The sequence below is a fragment of the Xiphophorus maculatus genome, chromosome 17 (genome assembly GCF_002775205.1).
Source record: "Xiphophorus maculatus strain JP 163 A chromosome 17, X_maculatus-5.0-male, whole genome shotgun sequence".
In the NCBI taxonomy this organism is placed as follows: Eukaryota; Metazoa; Chordata; class Actinopteri; order Cyprinodontiformes; family Poeciliidae; genus Xiphophorus; species Xiphophorus maculatus.
In genome coordinates this window covers 7,911,940-7,938,176 of record NC_036459.1, presented here as the reverse complement: position 1 = coordinate 7,938,176, position 26,237 = coordinate 7,911,940, and the positions used below count along the sequence as shown (strand labels likewise).

Genomic DNA, 26,237 nt, shown 5'->3' with positions numbered 1-26,237 from the left:
ATTTCAATAAATGTCTAAATCACTGCAAAGTTTTGCAGCAGTCTTCAACCTCCTGCTTTTAAACATTTGATAATAACATCGACGTTTCTGGGTTTTAGTTGTCGCCTTGAACAAAAGCCAAAAAACTAAGGAATATGTCGCCTTCTGGAATTACATTCATGCCTGATCATGTAAATTTAAAAAATATATATATATTGAACATTTTTTCATTATAATTTTCTCATGTATCAAAGCTGAAATGATACGTTTCCTTATTTTTAAATTTAGGGTTTGTATTCCTAAATGCCTGTTTGAGGTATAAAACTGACAGTTTTGCATGTTTGTAATAAGTTATGAAACAAATATTAAAATATTGTGAGCATGTTTTGGTATGTTTTTCAATTTTTAGAACTACCACAAATCAGGAAAGCAGGAATTAACAAATGTCTCAAGTTAGTTAACAAAAACATTAAATTCATGCATGGAAATCTCTCATTTAGCGGGAAGAAACCTCCGGCAGAACCAGAATCGAAGTACCTTGAATACATACTGAATACACAATAAATTAAAATATTCCACATTTGGTGGTAAAATAAAGCTTAGGCAATATTTTAATAGTGAACATCTACAAATGTTATGACTCAAAAAAAATCTGAGAGTAAATATTCCTCTTATGTAACTGGGAAACAGGCATTTAAGGGTTAATTTAGTTCTGATATGGTGTGGTAAAGTTTTTTGTTATGTTTTTTCGTGATATTTGTAAGTCATTGAAGCAGTTGATTTAATTTTGTTTGTGTCTTAAGGAACACCATTATGTCTTTTTTTTTGTGATGTTCGTAAATGATTTTCATTGTAATGTTTGAAGAGTTTGACTCCAGGATCCTTAAATATACAAATAAATTAGACGGTAGTCCATTTTTGCTGTTGTGCACTGCAAAAACACAAAATCTTACCAAGTATTCTTGGTCTAGTTTCTGGTCTAATTAGCTTAGCACTCTTGAAATAAGACAAAACTAATTCAAAATTAACTTTTCAGCGAGATATAGGAGTTTCTTTTAAGTCAGTAACTCCTTAATAAAAGTACTAGTTCCTCTGGCAGACTGTTTCACTTTTAACAAGACATTTTTTCCATGTTAAAAGTGAAACAATAAGTACTTTTAATCTCAATTTTAAGAAATTATTGACTTAACATAAGCTGAAAAGAAAATTGTAACTTTTTTTCTTATTTTAATATATTTGTACTATAAATTAGACCAAAAATACTGTTTTTACAGTGTAGCTGCATTATTGAATAAGATTTGTGCAATTCGAAGCTAAAACAGCCCATCATACTACCACCACCATGCTTTAAAGTTGATTTCTCATCAGATTAACTTGATTATTGTTGAATATCTCAATATTTTCCATCTGTGATGTTAAAACTCTGAATTTTATGTCAATGCTGCCTAAAATGACTGTGATTGTTTAAAACAATACATATAACTTGATTCATTTTAAATTTATTGTCTGAATAATACTCAAATACAATGTTTTTAATTACTACCATACATTAGATCAATATTTAATCACTATACTTTAGTTATATATCACTATAAGTCCTTAAAGAGACAAAAATCAAAGGTGTTAGTAAATTAACAAGGTGAAAGTTTTCTTATTGGACAGATTTTTATAAAAACTGTTTATCCACAGCCGTAAAAGTGAAGATATTTTCATAGTCAGCTGTGACACAGTTCAGTGCATCTCTTTATGCGCCTGGAACATCGAGATAAACTAGAAGCTTACAAAAACAAAATCTGTTTTTCTTCTTTTGTTCTTAATCTACCACCTGACACGCTTTAAGTCAGAAACCTGTGAGACTTTCCAGCGCCGTGAATACGACGACGCTGATTTCCCAGAACGCCTTGCAGGAAAAACAAAGCTGTGAACACAAGTCACATCCGACAGAATCACAACTTTAAAATTTCTTTGACTCTTTTCACAATTTGGCCGCATTTAATCACCTTGGCTGTGTGGAAAGACACCGTTTCCATGGGAACCGGCTGTTTACACACTTTTTCTGCTCCTGTTAAGAGTCGTAGCCTACCGTGTGACTTTTCTTTTTTTTAACAAACGCTGGTTTATGAGTTTGTCCAACTGAATGACTTAAAAGCAAAAGGTCATTCTTTTGTTCACAAAGAATTTCTGATGAATTTTTCAGCATCAAAGATTCTGTTGTGGATCAATAATTTTCTCATTAACCAGATATTTTCTTACAAAGATCTAAAGAGTACATATTCTGGAAAAAGACCAAACAAAAATATAAACAAATAAAATTCAGACTTTTCTTCAAAATTCTGACTTTTTTCCTCAGGATTTTGATTTTAATTTCTGAATTTTTATTTTTTTCTCAGAATTCCAACTTTTTCTTTGAATTCTGATTTTTTTTTTCCTAAGAATTGTGATTTTTCTCCTAAAAATGTGACTTTAGGAGAAAAGTCACATTGTGCACAAAGTCACAATTCTAACTTTTCACTCAAAATTCTGAATTTCATTTCATAATTTAGATTTTTTTCCCCCACTCATAATTCTGAGTTTTTTTCTCAGAATTTTGACTTTAAATTTCATATTCTTACTTTAATTTCAGAATTTGTATTTTTTTCTGAAAATTCTGACTTTTTTGTTGACTTTTGATTCTAAATTCCAAATCTTTACTTTAATCTCAATATCTTACTTTAATCTCAGATTTTTTTTCTTTTCTCAGAGTTCTGGCTTTAGTCTCAAAACTCTGACTTTCTTTTAATTTAGATTTTTTTTTTCCCCCTCAGAATCAAAATAGTTTAAATTATTTATGCACCATCAGGCAAATCTTGTCTTAAAACCTAAATCTACCAAACAGTGTGGATAAAGTGAAGCTTTCCAAATCCTGTAATAAGGAAGAAACAGTTTTGTAAGTATTTTCATGCACTAACAACATAATTGAAAAATGTTTTATTTATTTGGATTTTGACATATGATGACAATGAATTATAATTTAAATTCTGAGAAAATAAAGTCATAATCCGGCTTATGAATAGTTAAAATCTGGCAATACTTAAGATTTCTGCTCTGTTGTGGTGACTGAGTAATCCAGTAATTGACTTTTCCGTTATCCAGACGTGAAAAGTTGGAAAATCTTTGGTTAGACCAAAAGAATGGGATGAATTTCTCACATATTGGAAACACAAAACAGAACACAGAGGACCAACGAAGCTAATGTTTCCACTTTTCATCCTTCTCAGTTAATGCATTGCTACATTTCTTGGCCGATTATCCTCAGGTTTCCAGATGAAGGCAGAATAAATCAGTCGGTGAGCTGCTGCATTTTGGGCTCGGTGCTTTTTAAACCACCTCTTTATTCTCAGCCCTGTTCACCCCTTCAGTCAAACTGAAGGCGTTAAATTGGCGGCAGGTGAGGTTTTCTCTGCCGGGTCATTTTCATCCGTCAGCAAACTCAGTGAGGTTCAGAGAATATCACATCTGACAGGGCCGAGAGCGTCGCTCAAAGCGCTCAGGATCTCTCTTAACTCTGCTTCTCATTATAACCAACAGGCTTTCATCTCAAAATATGAAGAAATTCCTCATTTATTTGTTCTTGAGTTCCTTAAACTAGAAGTAATTATTATCTTGGTCTACAATAATTCACTTAAGAGTGATGTCTTCATACTAGATGTGGTGGTATCTCATCCTAAAGCCTTAAATGTGACCTATTGCACTTCCTTAAACAGGCTATGGCCTATACAAAACATATTCTTTACATTTTTCCATAAAATCATTCTTAGATAAAGAGATTTTAGTCTGTTCAGTTCAACATTTACTCAATGTTTACACGTTCATATGAAAACAGCTGCAAACAGATGCACAATTATACAGCTGTACATCTTTGAAAAGCAGACGTGGAGCCTCCTGCACAACCAACAAGAATGCAACAAGTGGTATCTGGATAGTAAATCAACAACAAAACACTTTTTTTCTTTTTTTTCCCCTGTCCAGCAGCCATTGTACAGCGGTAAAACCAGCTGACCAAACATGTCGGAGCTCCGCTTGGTTGCTAGGTAATGGAGCATTGCCCGTAGAATGTAACTGAGTTGGCAAATTTTTGAAACGGCTTATTTTCCAGACACCAAAATATTTTTTTAAGCACTTAGGCTGTTTTTAGAAACAGAAGAGACCAAAATAGAAGCATAAAAACATGCGAAATGTGAATTTTGCCTTGTAAGTTCCCTTTAAACACTTCTAAAACAGAAATTACCTGTGAATGATTGTAAAATAAAAGAGTACATCTTTCTGCAAACACCAGACTTTCATTATTTTGAGGATGGCGGCAGATTAATTCCCAAAAGATAAATTAATTTCTCCCTGTAGTATTTGCAAATAATACCCTTACTTTAACCAGTGAGATGTGCACAGCTGCAGTTTTTATTATCGCCAGATTAATTTTGTGGTATGAAATGCATCACATTATTTATTTTTAACTCAGTGGTGTTTGTTGTTCACTCTAAGGCAGCTGAATTATTCCCAGCTCTTTATATTGAAAGCAATCAGCTAAAAAAATGAGGAGGATGTTGTTAAAAATCCACAGGAAAGACGATGTTTAGTGGGAATTTATGCAAACGAAGGAGTCATAAAGACATAAAAACAAAGTTACATGAATCAACTATCACCATCCTGGCCTCTGTTATTGAAAAATAAAACTCTAATGAAAACATTTAAATAAGTGGACCTGCAGAGAGGAAATGGCAGAAATGAAAATACAAAAATGAAAAGTGTAAATCTGATATTTTGACAAGATAAAATAAGGATGACCTGCAGCAACCAATAGAAGTAAAACCTGCATAAAAATGTCTTTTAATAAATTCCTGTTACTACAGGGGTTTTTTTTAAAGGAAAAGAAGGCCTTGAAGAGTAGAGAAACCTAAAGTCAGCAGCTGAGAGAAGATCCCGTTAAAATTACAGATAATACACTGCAAAAACACAAAATCTTACCAAGTGGTTTCAGTCGAGTTTCCAGTGTAAATATCTTTGTTTTCTCTTTTTTCTACTAAACTAAATTACTGGTGACTTTCAGCAAGAATAGGGGCCTTATTTTAAGCAATAATTCCTTAATATTGATTAAAAAAATACTAGTTCCACTGGTAGCTTTCACTTACAACATGGGTGTCCAAAAGTGCGGCGCATGGCCCTTTTGTGGCCCTTTCCCTGATTTTGTGTGGCCCCATACTATAACTAAAGTAGTAAATTTCTGCCAAAAAGATTTTCTAGAAAAATAAGAAATTTTGCTAGAAATTTTTGTTTTTATTTTTAGTTTAAGATTAGAAATTTTCTACAAAATCTTTCGGAAATTTCTGAATTTCAAATGTTGATTGAAATGTTGATTTTATTTTCTAGAAAAAGATTAAACACAACATTTCTGAGGTTTTGGTGGAAAATTAATCCTTTTATTCTATCTACATTGACCCTAACACACAATCGTAAAAATTGCTTTTGAGTTTTGGATTTTTAATTTTATAAGTAAAATTAAAAGTAACATTTCTCACTTATGAGTGAAATAATCTGGCAGTAGAACTTGTATTTTTACATCTATATTAAGGAATTACTAACTTTAAACAAGCTCCTTTATCTTGCTGAAGTTACTTGTAAGTTAGTTTTGTCTTATTTTATGTCTACTAAGATATTTGCACTAGAAAATAGGCAAAAATACTTGGTAGATTTTGTGTTTTTGCAGTGTTCAGAGCTCAACTGACTAGATTTTTGCCTGTGTTGGCAAGAATAATTTCCCTCTGATCCGTCCAGAGTAAAGTTCTTCTCCTGCATGAATTGAATTCAAAGGTGCACCAACCAGCGAGATGTGACTCGAATTTTGGTGACTAAGGAAAGGTCTGCAGGCAGTGAAAATGTTTCAGTTCAACGTCTTTGCTTTTCAAATCGGGAAGAAATGAAGAAAGACCCTGCAGACTCTGAAGGCTGTGTGGTTTGTCACACTCGAGTCCAAATTAGGAGAAGGAGAATAAAAATCTTTGAGCATGCAGCTCAACTTCAAAGACGGTCTCTCTCGGAGTCCATTTATTACGGGGAAATGTGAAGGAAAGATTGAGGAGGAGGGGATGGTACAACGCCTCCTAGTGGCGGTCAAATGTCCACAGGTTGAACGTTTTAACTTGACTAGAAATTTTCCGCAGGGACCATCTTAAAAATTACTTCAAATTCTGGTTTTAAACATAATTTCAGACAAAAATATAATTCTCCAGTTGCTAGCACAAACACTGTAATGTCCTTCTGAATAACTAACCAATTTCACTCCTGAAACAATAAATACACTTTTTATTCCCTCTCAAGTTAAATATTTCCACTAAAGTGGTTCACGATGCTTCAGTCTTGGTTTTTCATTCTCTGCTACCTGACAAAGAAAACTGGTTCTGTTTTAAGAACTGCTCTGAAACATTTGGAGTATTATTAGTATAAACAACTATTATTAATAATAATCAAGAAAACTCCGAGCATCCTCACCATGAAACTGTTATACAACAACAGAGTGTCTTCAGTCAGAGGCTTTAATAGGAGTGCTGTAAGACATACTGCTACATCCATTAGCATCGTCAACAACTCTTTGAAGACGCATTTCGTTTTTATTTTGGATTTATAAAGAATGTTTGAATTATTTTTGATCATTTTCAATGTGCTCTACTGAAAAAAACTTAACAAAAAGGTCTTATCAAGTAAACTTTGGTTTGGTTTCTAGTCCAAATAAATAAGTTCACTTGAAATAAGACAAAACTAACATAAAAGCAATTTTACAGCGAGATATAGCAACTTGGATTAAATAAACAATTTCTTAATATTGGTGAAATAGTTCTAGTTCTACCCGTAATGTGACATTTTTCCTATAACCTAAACAATCTGCCTGTGGAACTATTACTTTTTAATCAATATTTATGATTTATTGACTTAAAAACAGCTGAAAAGTTACTTATTTCAAGTGTACACTAGAAAATAGACCAAAAATACTAAAGATTTTGTGATTTTGCAGAGAATTTTCTGCGATTAATTGGATTTTTTTATATATGTTGCTCTTTAATGCAACCAAATGCATTTCTTGCCCTGTATTGTCTTATTTCATATATTTTAACTTGTTTGACTAGATAAATAATACATTTATGTTCCAGAAACCCATCTTTATAAACCTTATCTTGGTAAATATTAATTTATTCAAGCCATATTTGATCAAAACCCTTAGCATATGCTTTTACTCTGTCATTCATTTATTGATTCTATTCATAGGCTTATTTAGATTTTTTTTGTCGAGTTTCAAATGCTTGTTAACCCATTCCTACAATTTTGCAAATCTTGTGAACTTTAATCAACATCTTTAAACATTTACCAACACCTTTCAGCATTCCGAAATTGTACCCAATTATTTTAGCAGCTTATTAAAACAAACATATCAAAGAAGTGAGAATAGAAATGAAGTCGTAACAAACCGCAGACTCTTTAAAGGCCGTGTCGTGTCTCTCTGCTGCTGAAATTCGAGCCATTTGTGGCTCCCTGCTGTTTCCTGTGGACGTTTGGATGGATAAGCGTTTCATTAGAAAGCCGCTGAGCTGCATGACATCCCTTTGATCTGCTGCACTCGTGTGTGTGTGTGTGTGTGTCCCACATGTGAATGATATTGTGTGGAAGGACTTCCATAATCTGTATGCGTGTGCACATGTATGTCGCGGCCTGTAAACGGTGAAAACAGTTATTAATATTGAATAACTGGAGATGAGTATTTAGTGAATAAAATAGTGAAAAATCCTAGTGATTTTCGACTAACTGTGGGCTATTCATGGGGCTCAAGTGGTTAAAAGATGTTTTTCTGCTTCTTTTTGTTGTTATAAAACTTACTTTATCAGATTTGGTCAGATGTTTTTAATTAACTAACAATTGGTGTTATTGTTCCACCACCTGAGTTGTGTAAAAATCACTGTATCTGGTCACTGTGTCTATAAAACCATTTAAGATCCTGAAATAGGCCGACTAATCATTTTTGGTTAATGTTTTACGGGTCATTAAAAATTCAGCTAAACTGCCATTGACCCGTTTGTTTATTTGGTGTTTTTGACACATTTTAAAAAAAAACAATCTTGAGGGTATTGTTGATATCATTTGTATGATTTGGTCTGTATGCAGTTGTATGATGTCCATTTGTTTTTTTATTTAATTTTTCCTTTGATTTTTGACATTTAAAGCAAGTTTGTTGTCTCCCAAACTTTGAAAACTCCTGAATTTTTGTGTTCTGATTGCATGATGAATCGCATATTAAACCTTAAAGCAGGGGTGGGCACTCCTGGTCCTCGAGGGCCGGTGTCCTGCAACTCTTAGATGTCTTAGATGTCTCCAACAGCTGAATCTCCTCCTAAGTGCAGTCAAGTTCTCCAGAGTCCTGTTAACGACCTCATTATTTGACTCAGGTGTGTTGAAGTAGAGATGCATCTAAAAGTTGCAGGACACCGGCCCTCGAGGACCAGGAGTGCCCACCCCTGCCTTAAAGGGAACCTATTATGCTTAAAATAAAACAACTAGCCATTTTTGCCAATAAAATAGTGTATTTTGGTGTTTGTAATTATGATCCATTTCAAAAACTTCCGGAATGTAAAGCTACAAATCAGCAGGCTCTGCCCAGCTCATTACCTAGCAACCCCAGCGGAATTCCGCCCGTTACCTAGCAACCCAAGCTGAGCTTCCGCAGTTTTGACCAGCTGGTTCTTTAAGTTAAAATTAGAAAGCACTTTATTTATCCCAAAGACAAATTAAATGTTATTGTAACTCCACTTCTTCAAAGACTTAGTGTAGATGGTTATAGTTGTTGTTGCAGCCATTTTCACATGCGAGTGAAAACGTTGGCTAAGCAACAGCTTATTTAGATTTAAAGTGACAAGAGATTCAAAGTTGGTTGAACTAAGCAGACTAAAAACTCTTTAAGGATTATTTGTGCAAAAAACGTAATGAACATGTTTTGTATCGCCCATAGATCTACACCAACCTGTACAGGTCACCTTTAACTAAGTTGGTTTCCAACTTGTAACTCGTTTTCTACACGTTATGATTGCTGTTGCTTGGAGGAAGCTTTGTGGAACAGTGGTGATCATGTTGAATTTGGATGCTCAGCCTGTCTTTGGCTGCATTTACACTGAGCATGTTGCTGTCATGGAAACCAAATTCATTTGAGTTGTCACTTGTCTTAGAAGTCTCCTGTCATCAGATTCTAGGCGTGAAATATAAATAACGAAGACATGCAGGAATAAGATGCTACGGATAACAGATGGCTTTCCCATAGTTGAGCACATTGGGTTCCGGTTTGCAGCTTTCAAAGTCCACTGTTTGAAAAAATATCATGATGATGGTGATTTTTATCCATATGTTAATCAACTTCTTTTTTTTTTTAAAGCAGCAGTTGTCAAAGGGAAGTGCAAATCTAACGGCTTTCATGTACAGTTCATAGCTGCAACCCGTTTTCAGTTTTGGAGTTTGCTAACTTTTCCGCAGAAGCTGTAAATATTCTCCAGTTTATGCCTTGAGGATTTAACACCCTCAGGTTTTGTGCCTGTCCAGAAACTCTTGTGACTCTTTTCAAAGTTCCCCCATCAAAATACAAGATTTGCAACCCAGAGGAGATGCAGGACATAAATAATATATGGGTTAAAATTCAGCCACCATCAATATTAGGAGTGTTTTCTGTTTAGAGATGCATTTGATGAACAGCATAAAAGAGCCACTGGCCTCTTTAAATCAATGAATGCAACATGTTGAGGTTCTATTTTTATTATTATTGATCTTCACGGTCCCAATCCATGAATAATTGGTGTGCATTTTGTATTTTTAAGAAACTATTTATGAGAAATCAGTTGGTTTTATTAGAAACGGATCAGCCTTATCTATTGAAAAATCAACCTGATGGAGGACAGGGTGTCAGCAGATCTTTACTTTTTTTTTTTATCCTTAAATGTACAAAAGAAATTAAGGCGTTTAAATGTCTTAAATTAATTTTAATAAATGTAAGTTGACCTTAAATACATTAACCACCGGTCTTAAGACTGTATTTAATCTCATATATTTAATATAGCTTATTTTCTTTCAATGAAAAGTTTGAGTCACAAGCATCATCATCATTAACATTCCTTTCTGTTAGTCGAGGTGGTTGAGGCTACTGCTAATTAGCTGCTAATATAGTCTTGCTAGCTAGCTTTTTTACATCTATCTTGGGTAAGTGTAAATTTATTGACAGTTGGTTGTATGACGTTCATCTGTGCAGAAAAGCTTTGCACTACCACAATGTAAAATATGACATTTTATTTTTGTACATTTCTGTCACAAGGTCTTAAACTTCATTCATAATGGTCGTAAAAAGCATTAAATTTGAATTTTTATCAGATATTTTAAAAAGGATTTTGTATATTTATGAGTTTTAGTTTAAAATTGATTGGAATTTATTCAAAAATATTTACCAGTCCAGCTTCAAGTCAAATGTCTCTTTATTAAAACAATGCAGTATTTCTCTATGTTCAGTCAATATGATGATATGTGATAATAGAATGAACAAAAACCTTCATTATTGTTTACTCTGTGCTGTGTGTTTTCTCCTCAGAGCTTCCTTACGGCTGGGAGAAAATCGATGACCCCATTTACGGCAGCTACTACGTCGAGTAAGTTTAGTGCATCTTTAATATTGTCTTTGATTTTCCTGCGTAGCTTGTTGGTGCAGTATTAATCATGTTTATTATGAGCAGTTCACAGTAGGAAATTCTCCATTTATGCTCCTGCAGGCTTTGAAGGAAGTTTATTAGCCAGTCTGTGCATTGGTTTTTCTATTAGCTTGTGTCTGATACGGTCTTGGTGCTTGTATTTATTAATAGATGAATTCAGGAGCAAGAATTTGCACTCGTGTGTCTCAGACTAACTGCTGCAGTGGTCTCTGCTCGCTGTTACGGGGTTTCATTTGTTACAGCTTCGATATTTTTTTGAAAATCACAAGAATATACCTGGGTTAAATTTAAAAACAACAAAAACAATAACAAAATGTCACCTTTACATACTTCACCTCATTATTGTTTTGTTTTGTCGTAATCTAAAAGACACTGCACGCGTCTTTAACTCAAAGCATCATAAAACTATTACATAATTAGTACTTTGATAATGAGGCGTTCATTAAAAGTTAAGTAGAGAGGAGATGAATTGTGCCTGTGTGTGTGTTGGCATGCAATAAAGTCTCATAAAGTCAGGGAAATATTTAATGATGACTTACCCCATGCTGGCAAATTACACTACTTGTAGTCAACAATTTAAACTAAATTTAAAGTTTTCTTGATTATTATCAAGTAATTTGATTAATTGAATATTGAAAAAAGCCCAGAATCAATTGTTTAGTTTTTAAATCCGCAAAACTATTCTACAACTATTACAAAATGACTACCAGCCGTTTAATTAATCATTATAGCAATATACAGCTTATAGTTTATCACACAGTGTGTCCGTGCATCCTTAAAAAATATTATATTCATGTATCTAAAATGAAAACATTAAGTCTTAAATTTATGTGTTCAAAAATAAGGCCCTAAAAAGTCTTAAATTCATGTATCTCAAGATAAGGGCTTAAAATGTCATAAATTTATTTTTAAAATTTATTTTGGCCTTAAATAACACTAATTATAAGCCTATGATTTTGTCGTATGTACTATGTATTTATTTTCTCACTGGGCTTTTCTGTTTGGCAAATGAGTTTTTTGTGTTATCATGAGTAAGCACACAATACAGATGGGCAAGTTAACTGTGATCGCATAGTGGTATTTAACATGAATTTAATCATTAATCTACATAACTAATCTCATTTTTAACATAAATAACAATTAATATGTATTTTTAGAAGTGTATGTTAGTACATTTTAATATAAAACGTACTAACATACATAAATAAATAAACCTAAACAAACTACTGAGCAAATAGCTCCAAATAAATAGTTGACAGCAGTTAATAGTTGTAAAATTAAACAACTATTAATAACTATTACTAATTACTATTGAGCTAAAATGCTCAATAGAAATTATAACAGTTAAAAAATATATACGAAACGTGGCACAATTACACATAAAATGTGTGTAATTACATTTGTCCATACGAAATATATGAAAATATATAATATTTGTAAAGAGAACAAAAGTACTGATCCTAACCATGCCACGGTTACCAACGACAACAGAAAAAGGGGAGGAGCTGGCAGTTACTGGTTACTACGGTAACGACCAACCGCCAAGAGCAGCAGACCAGAACTAAACACAACTAAATAAATAAATGTCAGGAGAAAATAATATTTTGATTAAACAAAATGACTTTGGAGAGTAAATAAACCTAATTAGACAAAGTTCACGTTACCTTATAAAACGATTATACATTTGGTGCGATAAAAGTCTTAAATTTTCATTTTCATAATCGATAAGTTCTCAGAAGTCTTAATTTTGATTTGGTGAAACCCTGATTGACGCCCAGAGGGACGCAGTGAAATCTGAATTTTATCCTTCTTTCCTTTCTTTTATCGTTCTAGTCATATAAATAGAAGAACCCAGTTTGAGAACCCGGTTCTGGAGGCGAAGAGAAGACTCCAGCAGCAGCAGCAGATGCAAAGTCAGGGTCTGTCCTCACTGCCCCTTCCCGCTATCTACAGAGGTAAGACTATAGAGATTACATTTATTCTAAAATGTAAAATATTTGTGCAATTAAAGCCAGTATTCTAAGTATTCAGAGTCCCACCTGTGGATTTATTTAAGCTAAGACCTCAATTTCACCGTTTCCTTGTGTGGCGTCATCAGAGAACTTCCAAATGCCTGAAGGAGTCGTTCCTCTGATCAAATAATTATTAGCAAGTATAAACATCATGCAAATATTCAGCAAACATTTTGTTCAGGAAGGAGGAAGGTTCTGTGTCCCGGAGTTGAACATGTTTTTGTGCAAAACATGCAACTCAACTGGGACTGAAACGATTAGTCGTGATTAATCGATTATTAAAATAATTATTAGCTAGAGTTTACACTCTAAAAAAAGACATTTACTGAAGACAAATACCAAGAGCAGTAATTAAGCTAAAAATGTATTTTTAAGTTTTAAAAAAAATCCTTTGTTTGTGAATATGTTCTACTCAAAACTAAAATAATCATTAGTTGCTGCCCAAAACTCAGCTCAAAAAGGCAGTTCCACCGAATGCTGAGGAAATATATGAAAATGTCTCATTTTAAAAACAATAATGTAAAAAAATCTATTTTATGATTCTGGCATTTAGCAAGCAGAAAGTAAAACATCTCTCTTTTTATGCAGTTAAAATCTGGTTTCAACTGTTACAAAGACATGCAATCATCTGATTTTTATTACAAAATCTTACCTTTCAAAGATTGAATTTTGTTGTCCTTGCATTTCTAAAGGTCTCTTATTCATTTGTTTGAATGTTATTGACTTTTGAGCTTTCCTTTTAGCATTACAGTGCCATTTTATGCATACTTATCATTGGCATTTGGGTTTATAATGATTTATTTTCCTCTTTTTCTGGAGTGCAATGGTTATGCAACAAATACATTTAAAAATATATATGTTACGTATTTTCTCTAATCCACACAGACTCAAGTAAATGCATAAACATATACAATTGCCCTCACTAATTCTGGTTGGATTTGTTGTATCAGAATTGGTAGAGTTTAAATGAATTGGTCCCATTTTCCTCTTTTGAACCCACAGATTGTCAGTATAGTTAAAGGTCAAAGCTTTTAAAAAGCATTTAGACATTTGCCATTTTCATTTTTAATTATTTATGCACCTTTGCGTTCTCTGTGATCTTTAAACACACAACTGTGTCCAAATTTTAACCAATTAGCTGTTTATTTCTTATTCTATCAGCTTCTCTGATAGAATAAGAATGATGCATAAGTGGAACAGTTTTCTTGTAAGCTTGTTTATTTTTCTGTTCAAATTGCAGTTTTTAGTGTTTGTTAATTGTAACAAAGCTGTGTCTGATGTTCAAAATAAACCGTCCTCTTCAAATTGAAGGAGATGTACGACGGCATATTAGGGCCATTGTAGATTAAAAAAAAATATATGAAAGGAGCAGTATATTTCCGTCAAAAACTCTGAAAGTTTGAAATTAATCTCAGAAATCTTTTAGGTTTCTGAGCTTGAAATGTCTAAAATTTGCTAGAAAGACCTAAGACATTTTCTAGAAAAAAGCTTGGAAATATATGTAAGTAAAAACTTGAAAAATTGCTTTAAAAAATCAGAAAAGTAAAAAACAAATTAGAAAAAACTTTTGTCATTTAGGTTATGCTACATTTTCTGGGGGTTTTTTTCTATTAAAAATCTTTTGTTTTGTTTTTCTTTTTCTCCGTCCATCAAAGACATGTGTTGGGAATGGAGATTTAAACAATTAATATACTTTTAATGATCGACTAATGATTTACTAGATTAAAATTATTTCCATAACGTTCGTTTACATTATGGTGTTGTAGTTTGGCCGCCAACCAGAAGAGGGCGCCGCCGCAAAGATGGCGGCGGGTATATATTAGAGTCCAGGGTCCCGTGTGGGATGGAAAATTAACTTTATGCGGTTTTGTTTTGAAATATAAATACTCTACGAGCTCCTTAAGTTGTTTTGAAATATAGACACTCGGCAAGGTCCTTTAGTTTCACCTTAATAGCGCTAATTTAGCCGAGCTGCATGACGGAGCAGTGACAACTCTTCATTTAGAAATGATTGATGTGCTACGAAGGAGAAGACAAGAAAAACAGTAAAAACATGGCGCCGATAAGCAAGGTTGGTTTTAAGGCTTTTGTGAGGTTGGAGCGAAATTTTAACTTTCTTTAACATACACAGACTTCTGTATGAACATCTCTCTGTTCATGGGGAATTAAGTGTTTAACGTATTATTTTCATCTTTTATTTTTCTACTCAGCAACTTCTGAAGTTCTTGGTTATGTTTTATAAATACGTTTAAGTTTAATAATATGAGAAAATAAAGTTTCCTTTTAGAAAGTATTTAATACAGCTGACGCAACATAATGTTAAAATTTTACGGTTTTTTTAAACATTTGAAAACATCAGCGTAAAAATTTAGCCCTTTTATTTTATGAAAAGACGTCAGCCCTCTTAATACAAGAGAAAATTCAGATTTTATGGAAGTGCACAATGACAATAAAAGGAATTTTGATTCTAAAAGCAACATTTACACCTAAAACTTCTCGTTTTCCACAGCATTTAGTGGTTGGATCAGATCAACTGTCCGTGCTTGAAGTGAATCGTTCAAACTGCATCTAACTGAACTTGTTGGTTTAATTGTGACTCGATTCTCTCCATCTGTTATTTCCCAGTGGTAGGAAGTACTGGACTGTGGAAGTGTAGGTTTGTTTCTGTCGTAGTGCACCACTCCAAACTACCTGTGTCCAGTCCAGTGAGGCTCTCTCTCCTCTTTACTTCCCCCCTTCCTCTTCCTCTTTTCTCACACTTTAACGCCAGCAGAGGATGCCAGCCCCAGCGCCACCCTCCCCAGACGCCCTTGCGCGCAGGTCGGCCCGGCGCCCGAGCGCTGCCACAGCCTCGGCGACCTGTCCCGCTCCCCGAAAACTGGTCGCCGGGCTCCCTCGTACGCCACCTCCTCTTCCGCCGAAGTGTCTCCGCTCCGGAGCGTTCTGACTCGGCGGATGAACACGTGCACTCATAGGCAGCGGCATCCGCAGCCCCTTTACGCCTCTGCCTGCACCGTTCTGCTCGAGCAGCCCGTGTGCAGCCCCTATTCCCTGTGGCACATCGTCAGTAAGTAGGCCAAGTAGGAAGGAAAAAGCGGCTGACTGTCATTCTTATGGCTGCCTGCGCTCATGACTTACTGTACGCATGCAAAGCTTTTCCCTTGAGGTCGTTTTGGGGATTTGTGCAATGACTGTGCACTATGACTTGTTTTATCTCCGTACATAAGCAAACATAGTGAGGGTAATCGCTCACTAAATCTGGACCAGTGACGACAAACAAAGGATGTAAACTCTCCTGTTAGCCAGATTTAGTTTCCGAGGTGGAAAGACGTAGGACTTGCTTAAGTGTGACTAATCCTGTTGGCTGAGATCCGCTCATAACTACTCAAGGCGCTCCTCTAAAAAAAATTCTCCCACTTTTCCTTAAAACTCCCGGAGCATCTTCCTGTGGAACTGATTCCCTGCTGAGAGCATGTTTTCTGCTGGACCCGTGAACTGCACCACTGCTGCACTCTGCACGCCCTCTGCCCCATCGTGCACTCCTGATCAAAGTTTGAAGACCAGTTGAAAAATGGCAAGAATTCACTACCTTCTACATTTTGCACTGCTGGATGTTAAGGCGGTTCTAAGTAGAGCTTTACAATGCAAAAAGAAGAAATGGAAGACAAGAAAAATCTGAGTATGCATTTTATTGTAAACAACCTTTAAGTGGACCTTTAATCTGAAATTCATGTTTTTATACTTCCTTTTAGGTCTCTACTTCTTCTAGAAACAACCCAAGTGCTTAAAGAAAAACACCCAGAAAGTTTCTGCAGGAAGTTGAAGTTTTTTGGTGTCTGGAAAATGAGCCATTTCAAAAACCTTCAGAATGTAACGTCGTTTTGTATTTCCTTTTGGGTTTCTTGTACTTCTATAAACAACCCAAATGCTTAAAAAAACACCCAGGTGATTTTTGGCAGTAAGCCAATACTTTTTGGTGTTTAGAAAATGAGCTGTTTCGATTTTCACTTGTGAGTGTAAACGTTAATTTGGGGGGAAGGGCATGGCTCTACTTAGAACATTTTTAAAATCCAAAACTGCAAAATATAAAATTTTGAAATATTTCAATTGCGCTTAAGATTTTGTTCAGGAGTGCATCAGGTTTGAAGGAGAGCGATTCGGTGATGGTCACGTTTGAGTGGACTTTTGCATCTGGAGTAAGAATTGCTAAACCTCACCTGCATCTATCGGCATCACGGCCCAACCTGTGTCCAGCTATGCTATCCTGCCAGTTTCCCTTCCTAGTGGACAAGCTTTCCCCCTCATGCCTCTGCCCTCTGAGCCCCCCCCTGCTCCAGCTTTGAGGTTCTTTCAGTGTCTGGGAAAAACAATTAAACTGAGGGTTATATTTAAACAGGTTATCGCTTTTGTTTGTTTTCACTTTTAGAGAAGCCCCTGTTCACCCGAGACCCGACTCAGCTGAAAGGCAGCTTCCTGTCCACGGCGCTCCAAAAGAGCAACATGGGTTTCGGCTTCACCATCATCGGTGGGGATGAGCCCGATGAGTTCCTCCAGGTCAAAAGCGTTATTCCTGATGGACCCGCCGCAGCCGATGGCAAGATGGCCACAGGTAAGCCCCAGGAACGGCTGATGCACTGTCTGAAACAGAGCTAAACTGAGCCCCCATCGCTATCTAATTTAGCAATTGATTAATGGTTAACTGGAGTATACAGACTCTAAAAAAGGTAATTTCCTGAAAAAAACATACTTACAGCAGTAATAAAGCCAACATTTTTCAAAAAATATATATACAATTTGCATTTGAGATTTTAAAAAATTATCTGTAAACTCCTCATGTGCCACAGTTTTAGTTTCCTCTGGTTTAAATTATGCTAAAAACAAACCCTCCACCTTTTGCTATCAAGTTATTAATCAGTTAATCCAAAAAGTAATCAACAAATTAGTGTTGCAATTTATTGATGCCAAGTCAAGCAGAAAAAATTAACTTTTCACATGTTGATGTCAAATTTCACAAAATGAATGCTGTTATTGCCTGTTAGGCACAAAAATGGAAAGTTTTTAATTTAAAAAATGAATTGAATAGTTTATTTCCATCTTTCAATGTGTTTGTAATATTGTATAAAAATGATTAAGTGAGAAATTTGCATTACATGCCAGATTTTTAAATCAAATTATTTGTCAGAATAATATATTAATTGATTAGTCATCAGAATAATAGATTAATTGATAATTATTTGGAACCCTAATATGGATTTAAAATATTTACTCTGTTTCTGAGAATACTGTTTAAGTCTAGAGCTGGTTCATCTTAAAACTTGCACTGGCAAAAGCTTTGTATGTGGATATATGCTCATGCCTGGGAACCAACTGTGCATTTTTGTTCTTCCATTAATCATGGAACAGACTGAGTCCTACAGCTCTTGGTCATGGCCACATAGGGGAACAAACTGCTGTACACTGAGATGATCCATCTGCACTAAAGGTCAAGGGATGTATAGTAGTCAGCTTGTACTGTGATGTATATTGTGGAGCAAATAATCTAATTTTGGACGTTATTCATCACATTGACTCTAAAAACATTGATCGAAAGTTGCTTGTCCTCTTTAAAACTTTGACCTCTTGCAGATTTAGAAAAATTCATGTCATTGCTTTAGCATAAATGCCCCAACCAGCCCTGTTTTTACTGACTTATATGTTCACCGGTGAAAAATACATCCCTAGTTGACTAATAAAGCTTGTCTTTTCAGTCTGTTTCTGTACTTCTACTCTATTTTAGAATTCCCTTCTCTTGGTTTATGTATTATTTTCCCCAAAATAGCTAACAGTTACTCCTCTTCGATCCCTTCAGCTCATCTTCATCCGTGCCTCACCAGCCTTGCTTCATCCCCCTCTTCAGACTGAGTGTCCTACTTCTACAGTTACAGAGCAGGCACAATCACAGAAACTCAGAGAAACCCAGGCCTGGGAGGGGTGTGAAATTTGCAATTTTGGGTTGAAGGTTCTTGCCTCTTTTTGGTTTCGACCCCTCTTGGGCGTCTTTGTCATGCATTTCCATTATAGAGCACAGTATGGACCTTAGTGGCTTAACGCTTAGATTTAATACTATAGTATTGGTATTTTTTACGTTTATTGTTTTATTTATTTGTTCAACATAGTTTTACATTTACGCCCCTTAGGGTCAAGGTTTATATAAATTAGTGGGTCTAACAAGTTGCTACAAACTGTGGAGCCTAATTACTGTCTCTTATTCAGCACCAGAGGGGTTGTTTCTGCTGAGCTACATCCTTATCCAGTCACCACAGTGTCTGTTTTAAAAGGATAAAACCTTTTATTTTAAGTTGAGTGTGATTTGGTGCACATTCTTCTTAAAAAACAAACCAAAAAAATGCACTTTGCAGCCTTTCTGCAACTGGAAATAATCAGTTTTATTCCTATTTGAAAGTTTTACTCTTGACAGTACAGAACTTGACAATTATTTAATCTGCATTTAAAGAGTCTTAGGAGCTAACAAAGTAAAGTAGCTTAAACTAGCTAGCTAACAGATGTAACATGGCAGGCTGTGGGTCAAAACGCCCTTTTTACCAATTCATTGTTTTCATGTTCTTAAACCATTTCGTACCAATTTATTTCTCTCAATAATAAGGTATTTTGTGTTGAAATATGGCAATAAATGATATACAAGTCTTACATAGTTTAATTTAATTGCATACTATTTTCTGAAGACTTTCTGTTTCACTCAATTTCCATTTATTTTGGTTCTTAGCACTTCAGATCAAACCAAAGTAGGTCTAAATGACTTCATGCTGATTTTAGCAATTGAAATTTCATAGATTCTAGAAAACTATTTTAAATCTTTAATTATTAAAGCAGCACAAACTGACGCATAGTAACTACTAAACGTCTCATGGTAGCTGAATTTATTTTGTGCAAAAAATGGTTGAGTACAGAACAACCACTTGTCTTTAGCAGCTATTGTACAGCAATAAAACCAGCTGACAAAACGTCTTGGAACTCCGGTTGGGTTGCTAGGTAATGGGCTGGGCTTGGCCTGGGGTTGCTAGGTAACGACAGAATGCCCTGAATGTAAGGTTTTTGAAACAGCTCATTTTCCAGATACCAGAAAACATTCATTTAAGTTACAAAAAAATTTACTGTGTGTGGTTTTTTTAAGCGCTTGTGCTGTTTGTCGAAGCGGTTGAGACACAAAATGAAAGTAGAAAAACTTTAATTTTGCCATCAAAATAAAATCTCTTCCAATTAGTTCACAGAATCATCCTGTTAAATGTTCTTTTTGTTTTTGTCTGATCTGTTCTCATAATTTGCGGAAAGATAAAACTAATTGCTAAAACCCGAAGACATCTCTTGGACAGTTGGAAATGCAGTCTCCACCAAAAGCCTGCTGGGAGTTTTGAGATGCCGTAATCCTCTCAGCAGGGACTCTCAGTCCTCTTATGTTCACACACTTCTGAACACACCATTAGAGGGAAATTAACATGTCATGTAGAATTATGAAAGGAAGAAACAGTGAGATGACTAAGCTTGGAAAAGTCGTCCTTGGTCACTGTGTAAAAACGAGGATGCAGTGGTTTCCGATTTACAGGAACCTGACATTATTGCAATTTTTTGTGGATCTGTGTTTGGCAACATTTTATCCATTTCACATAGTTGGAGCTTGGAAAGTGTCACCTTAGAAATGTTAGCATATAACATCTTAAATTCAACCTTTTCTATAAAATAAATGCACTTTTAAAAGGTAAATTGATTCCTCAGACTGATTTTTAGTGAGTCATGTCACGTAAGTTCTGAAACAATTAATCTGATTAATCATGATTAATCATTTATTGAAATAACCGTCAACTAATTTTACTCATCAATTAATTGTTAACTGGAGTATCAGGACTCAAAAAAGGCCATTTGCTGAAAGAAAAACAAAAACATACTAAGAGCTCTAATTAAGTCAAGTACAAAAAATATATAAATTTTGCATCTGAGACAAAAAATACTTTATTTAAATATGTTCTACCCTAAACAAGGTGTCATAATTTAGCTTCGCCCAGTTCAAGTTTTGTAAAAAAAACAAAAACAAACAAATCCAGTTGCTACTCAGTTATTTATTGGCAATCCTAAAGATAATCAACGGATCATCCCTTCACTTACTGAAGTTAAGTCAAGCAGAAAGGGATGAGTTACAAAATATTTTGTAGCTGCATTCACTAAAAGAATGCCGTGTTGTTCAATTTTAGACCATAAAGTGTTTGTTTTTTTATTTAAAAATTGAATTTAATTATGTATTCACATCTTTTAATGTCTTTCTAATATTGTATAAAAATGCAAGAATTTGCAGAATGTGCCAATATTTTTACCCGATTAATCGTCAGAATAATTGATTAATCGATAACTAAAATAGTTGCAACATCATCAATTTAAAGTGGTCATCAGTGCAGATGCCTGGATTCCAGCTCATACCTCTTACATGTGTTGATGCTTCCGGTCTGTCTGCATTTTCTGTCTGGCCACAAACTGAGACACAAGGCGAGAGCGAGGCTCCGCGAGGTCACCGCACCGTCATTTGTTTTCTGCCAGCACGCTCGGCTATTGATTGTGACACAAACGCTCAAGGCAAATGTCGGCCGCGTTTACCCTGATTAATTAAAAAGTCCCTCACGTCACGCCGCCTCTAGGTGTGTGCTCTTTCTGCCAGTACCAGCAGAGAAACCAGAAATCGTTTGCATGCGACTCCGTTTACAGTGAGAGATCACATTCACTTCTGTCGCTCAGAGGCTTTAACCTTCTTGCTTCACTTTAACAATTAATCCATAAATATTGGATGAATTATCTTCTCATGCAACTGACTGGTTGGAAAGCTTTGCAACACTTTCTAGAAATCCCGACAGTTTGCCTATAATTAGAAAATAAGCAGGTAATGTTGAGCGCCTGCCCTTTATAAGGATTGGTTTTATTGTTCCCAGTCGCCCAGTGCCTCCACTGTGGAGCGTAAAACACTATATTTAGCAAAGAGTTGGAGACAGGGATGTGGCTGCATGTGGCGTCCTTTTGTGTGGGAACATTTAATTGTCTGCTTGGTTTTATCTACACTGCAGTGAGCAAATAAAAGCTCTGGAAGCCATAAAAGGCAAACACTTATGGCCACCTGTCATCTGTACCCTTTTACGCAGGAAAGGCAGATAAGAGATTATCGGGGGTTTTGTTTATCTGTGTTTATGGCAGGAAACGTGTGCATGGATACATCTGTCTCTGTAAACAGCTGACAGATAATTGAGCTTTGACTCGTTTTGCAGTTAGAATCTGACTTCTGTCTGATGGCTAGTATCATAGCTTTACTATAATGGCAAATTACATAGATTTTTCTCTCCCCATTTAATTAGTTTATATAATTTGTGCCTTTGTTTTGCTCATTATGTGTAAATCAGCCCACATTAGCTCTTATTTGATTCTTATCCTGTTTTTCAACCTTTTAAGTGGCTCTTTTCTGCTTTTTCCTTTTTGATTTTTGACTTCCTGCCTACAACTTGTAATATGTTGGGAGAAATATACCTGTTTTGTTCTCCTGTGTGGAACTTGTGCTTTTCTGATGATCAGTTATAACCACCAGTGTTGGTTTTTATGTTTTACCTTAAAAAAGTGTTTTTGTCACATGTTGCATCTTAAAACAAAGTTTCTATAAAAAAGTATTCTCCCTGAATGTTTCTACCCTTTTTATTGATTTAACAAACCAATCGGAATCAACAAAATTTTACTTTTTGACAAAAATAAAATCTATTCTGCGTCAAACTAGTCATTTGAACTTTAACTAGATATTTTGTTGAAGAAAGTTCAGCATTAGAATATGATTATACAAGAGCAGAAAGTAATGATTATTGATTAAGAAATTTGTTTAATTGGATAAAAGATTCTGCATAATTTTCATTTAAACTTTAAGACCGTTTTTGAGTGTGTATAATCTAGTTAATGATTATATGATTATTGTATTAATTCATGATTATTTCAATAATCAATTCAACACTATTAATCCGATTAATTGTTTTTTGCCACATAAGGAATTTGAGTCTGTTAACAATTAATCGATTACTAAATTAGTTGACAATTATTTCAATAATCAATTCAACATGATTAATGATTTCAGCCCTAGGCTATACTTGACTTTCTCTGCCTTTTTGTTTTTTCGTAGGGGACGTCATCGTCTACATTAACGACGTCTGCGTTCTGGGAACGACCCACGCTGATGTGGTTAAACTCTTCCAGTCGGTTCCCATCGGTCAGAGCGTGACGCTCGTGTTGTGTCGCGGCTACCCTTTACCGTATGACCCAGAAGACGCCTCCAACACCAACAACTCCACCACCACCATCATCTCCCCTCTGGGCATCATGGAGCAGCGGCCCATCATGGTGAACGGCAGAACCGGCTACGATAACTACCTGGACTACCTGACGCGTACGGCGCGCTTCATCACAGACCCCAGTCAGGACCACGTCAACTGCCAGCAGCCGCCGCTTCTCACCGCTCACCCGGGCGACACCCACCTGGACGGCTCGCTCCCGGCCAACACCGGCACCACGCCACCCGACAGCGTCTCCATGGCGTCGTCGGGGGCAACCCAAGGGGAGCTGCTGACGGTGACGATGGTGAAGGGCGTGGACGGGTTCGGCTTCACGATCGCAGACAGTCTGACGGGTCAGCGCGTCAAGCAAGTCCTGGAGCCTCAGGGCTGTCCGGGTCTGTGCGAAGGTGACCTGATCCTGGAGATAAACAAGCAGGCAGTGGCCGGATTCACCCACACGCAGGTGGTGGAGCTGCTGAAGGAGTGTGCAGTGGGGGCAGAGGCCAGCCTGGTGGTGCAGAGAGGGGGCACGGGTAAGTCTACACGTCTGTTTATTGTTCTGTTCTCCAGAGGAGCAAAATGTGTGATTCTGTGTGTTTCGGTCCAGTAATAAAAGCTGAGTCAGTCCTGAATTTACCAACAATAGACCATTAACCATAAAATTGCACAAAAATGAAATTACAAAAATAAATTTGCCTAATGGAAATATGGCAATTTTGACACACAAAACATGTTTTTGCACTAGATGAGGTGGTTTTTCAGCCGCATTAAAGTTGATTTATGTTGCCAAACTGCAACGGAAACATTGTATTTACATCACACCTGATCAGCTACAGGATGTTACTACTGCCAAAAGCGACAAAGAAGACGACAGGAAGTAGTTGGTTTATTTTTTTCAATGTGCCTCTCAGTTCATAAAAAGTTTTGTCACTCAGATGTGTTGAATCCATAAATCTTCTGTAAAATCACCGACTATAACTTCCCCAAATCGCCGCACACGGAGCCGCTCCAACGCCTGCGCAAGTCTTGTCTGATGGCTGACAGATAGAGTGCTACTAAGATTATTAGTCTTAACTAAAACAGACATTTTCATTAACTGAAATAATTAAAAACCGTAGTTAATGGGGAAAAAATTAATAAGTAAGTCAAACTATATTGTGCGTCTATAAAACTGAACCATACTGAAATTATAGATGTAATATTCATTTTGTGTTTATGAATTTATTTAGTATTAGCTTTTCAAAAGTGATCTTTACGTTAACTGTAGGCAAATTACAGTTGGGAGTTAATTGGTTGTTTAGCAATAATTTGGATACATTTTTTGAAAATGGTTTATTCTGTTGAGTGTTCACTACCCAATCTTTTTATATTTAATCACAATATGTGGATTCTGTACCGAAAAATTAGCCAAAGTATGAAAAATCTAAACTATTATTGTAACTAATAAAAACAAAATAAAACTAAACAATATTTAACTGATAAAAAGTAGAAAACACATTCTAAAAATTAATTTAAGCTAACTGAGTTAGACAAACAAAAGTCAACAATGAAATGAAACTAAACTATAATGAAAAATCTGAAACTATTAGCACCCTGGTGTTTGCATCATGGCTGACTTATGGCTATATCTCCTGAAACTGTTTACATTTGCCATGATTTTTACTAACTTATTGTGTTTACAGATTTCTTATTTTTCTTTTTTTACATTAGCAGAAAATAGGCAAAGATTTGTGATGGAAACCCAGCTACTTACTGTCCGTTTAAATCCTCTTGACTTTTACCTTTCTCCAGATTCAAAATGTCCGTCTCCTCTCTGAGTCCGATCTGTCAACAATACGATCTGATTGAAAAGTTTTTTGTCTAGTTGCTTTTTGATATATTTTTGTTTGCATGGTCAGTTTCCTGTGGACTCTAAAGTGGGACAGGGCGGTAAGCTAAAAAACAAAATCTCTGATTTTAGTTTTTTTTCTTGAAAAGAAATTACAAATGACAGAAACGTATATTTTATTTCAATCATCTCTTCGGTGAGTATTAGGGCCACACTATAATAATTTTTGTTTAATTATGAGAATATAGTCATAATATTAACAGAATACAGACAAAACTTCTTAAAATTGCATGGATAAAGTTAAAATCTGACATGAGCATCTCAGTCTCTTCCTCAATTATTTCAAATAATTTGATGCTAATGTTTTAAGAGATTTATTATTTCTACTAAATATTAAGTTTTATCTGTAAAAATTACACCAAAATAAAGCTTCACAAAATACTTTTAACTTTTGGTTATTTTTTATTTTAAAATTACAATTTTATTCTCACTTTATTTTTTCTCTATTGTCTAATGACTTTATTCTTGTAATAATATAACTTTATTTTTGTTATTAGAATAAAAAACATTTGCCAGGCCCCAATATTTTCTCATAGAGTTGACCTGAATTAAAATGTAAATAAATAGAAGCTAAAAACATGTTTGTCAAGCAAAATGGCGGCATCAGTCTAAAGCTCAAGGACTTTATTTTCCAAAAATGAAAAGCCAAAACTTTGATTAAATCAATTTATCGCCCAGTCCTACTCTAAAAAATCTTATTTTTCCTTCAATTATCACATAAACGACCTTCAAGTGCTTCCAACTATACATCTTTCCTTACAATCAGAAAACGCCACAGCAGAATCTGCAGGTAGCTGGGCTGTTTTTTTTGCTTTTTGTGTTCGCAATATGACGGCTGACCTTGTGAGCTGTGAGCGTTCAGACGTCAACGTTTTGTCTTCAAAGTCGGAAACTGTCAGAGAGCTTCAGAATAATGTCAACGTCTCTGGCGGTAAATGAAAGGGATCATACAAAGAGGAAGGTGTTTTGTCACCCTGGACAAACGCAGCAGACATTTAAAAAAAAAAAAAGGTGCCGGTTTTTGTGAAGTAAGACATGAAACCATGATAGATCATTTCAAAAGGTTTATCCACCTTTAAAGTGACAGACATTCTCTTTAAACCAACTGAGAAATGTATAAATCTGTTAAAACAAGACATGAAAAACAGAAAAAAGCTCAAATAACCTGGTTTATTAAGTGTCCTGACTGCAATAATAATAGTTTTATGAAGCATTTAGGCTTCTTAAGTTCAAATTTCACATCTTTACTGATTTTTATTTA

The 26,237-nt window shown here is 35.2% G+C and overlaps 1 protein-coding gene across 9 annotated transcripts in view; it reads left to right on the top strand.

Moving 5' to 3' along the window:
• The window catches only part of magi2 (membrane associated guanylate kinase, WW and PDZ domain containing 2), a 240,702-nt gene that overhangs the window by 172,548 nt on the left and 41,917 nt on the right, over positions 1-26,237 (top strand). For all 9 annotated transcript variants that reach the window (XM_023349882.1, XM_023349881.1, XM_023349880.1 and 6 more), the window contains exons 7-10: positions 10,619-10,676; positions 12,570-12,691; positions 17,175-17,357; positions 22,938-23,621. In XM_023349882.1, the coding sequence (XP_023205650.1) occupies positions 10,619-10,676; positions 12,570-12,691; positions 17,175-17,357; positions 22,938-23,621 (1,047 nt within the window). The remainder of the gene's footprint in view (positions 1-10,618; positions 10,677-12,569; positions 12,692-17,174; positions 17,358-22,937; positions 23,622-26,237) is intronic.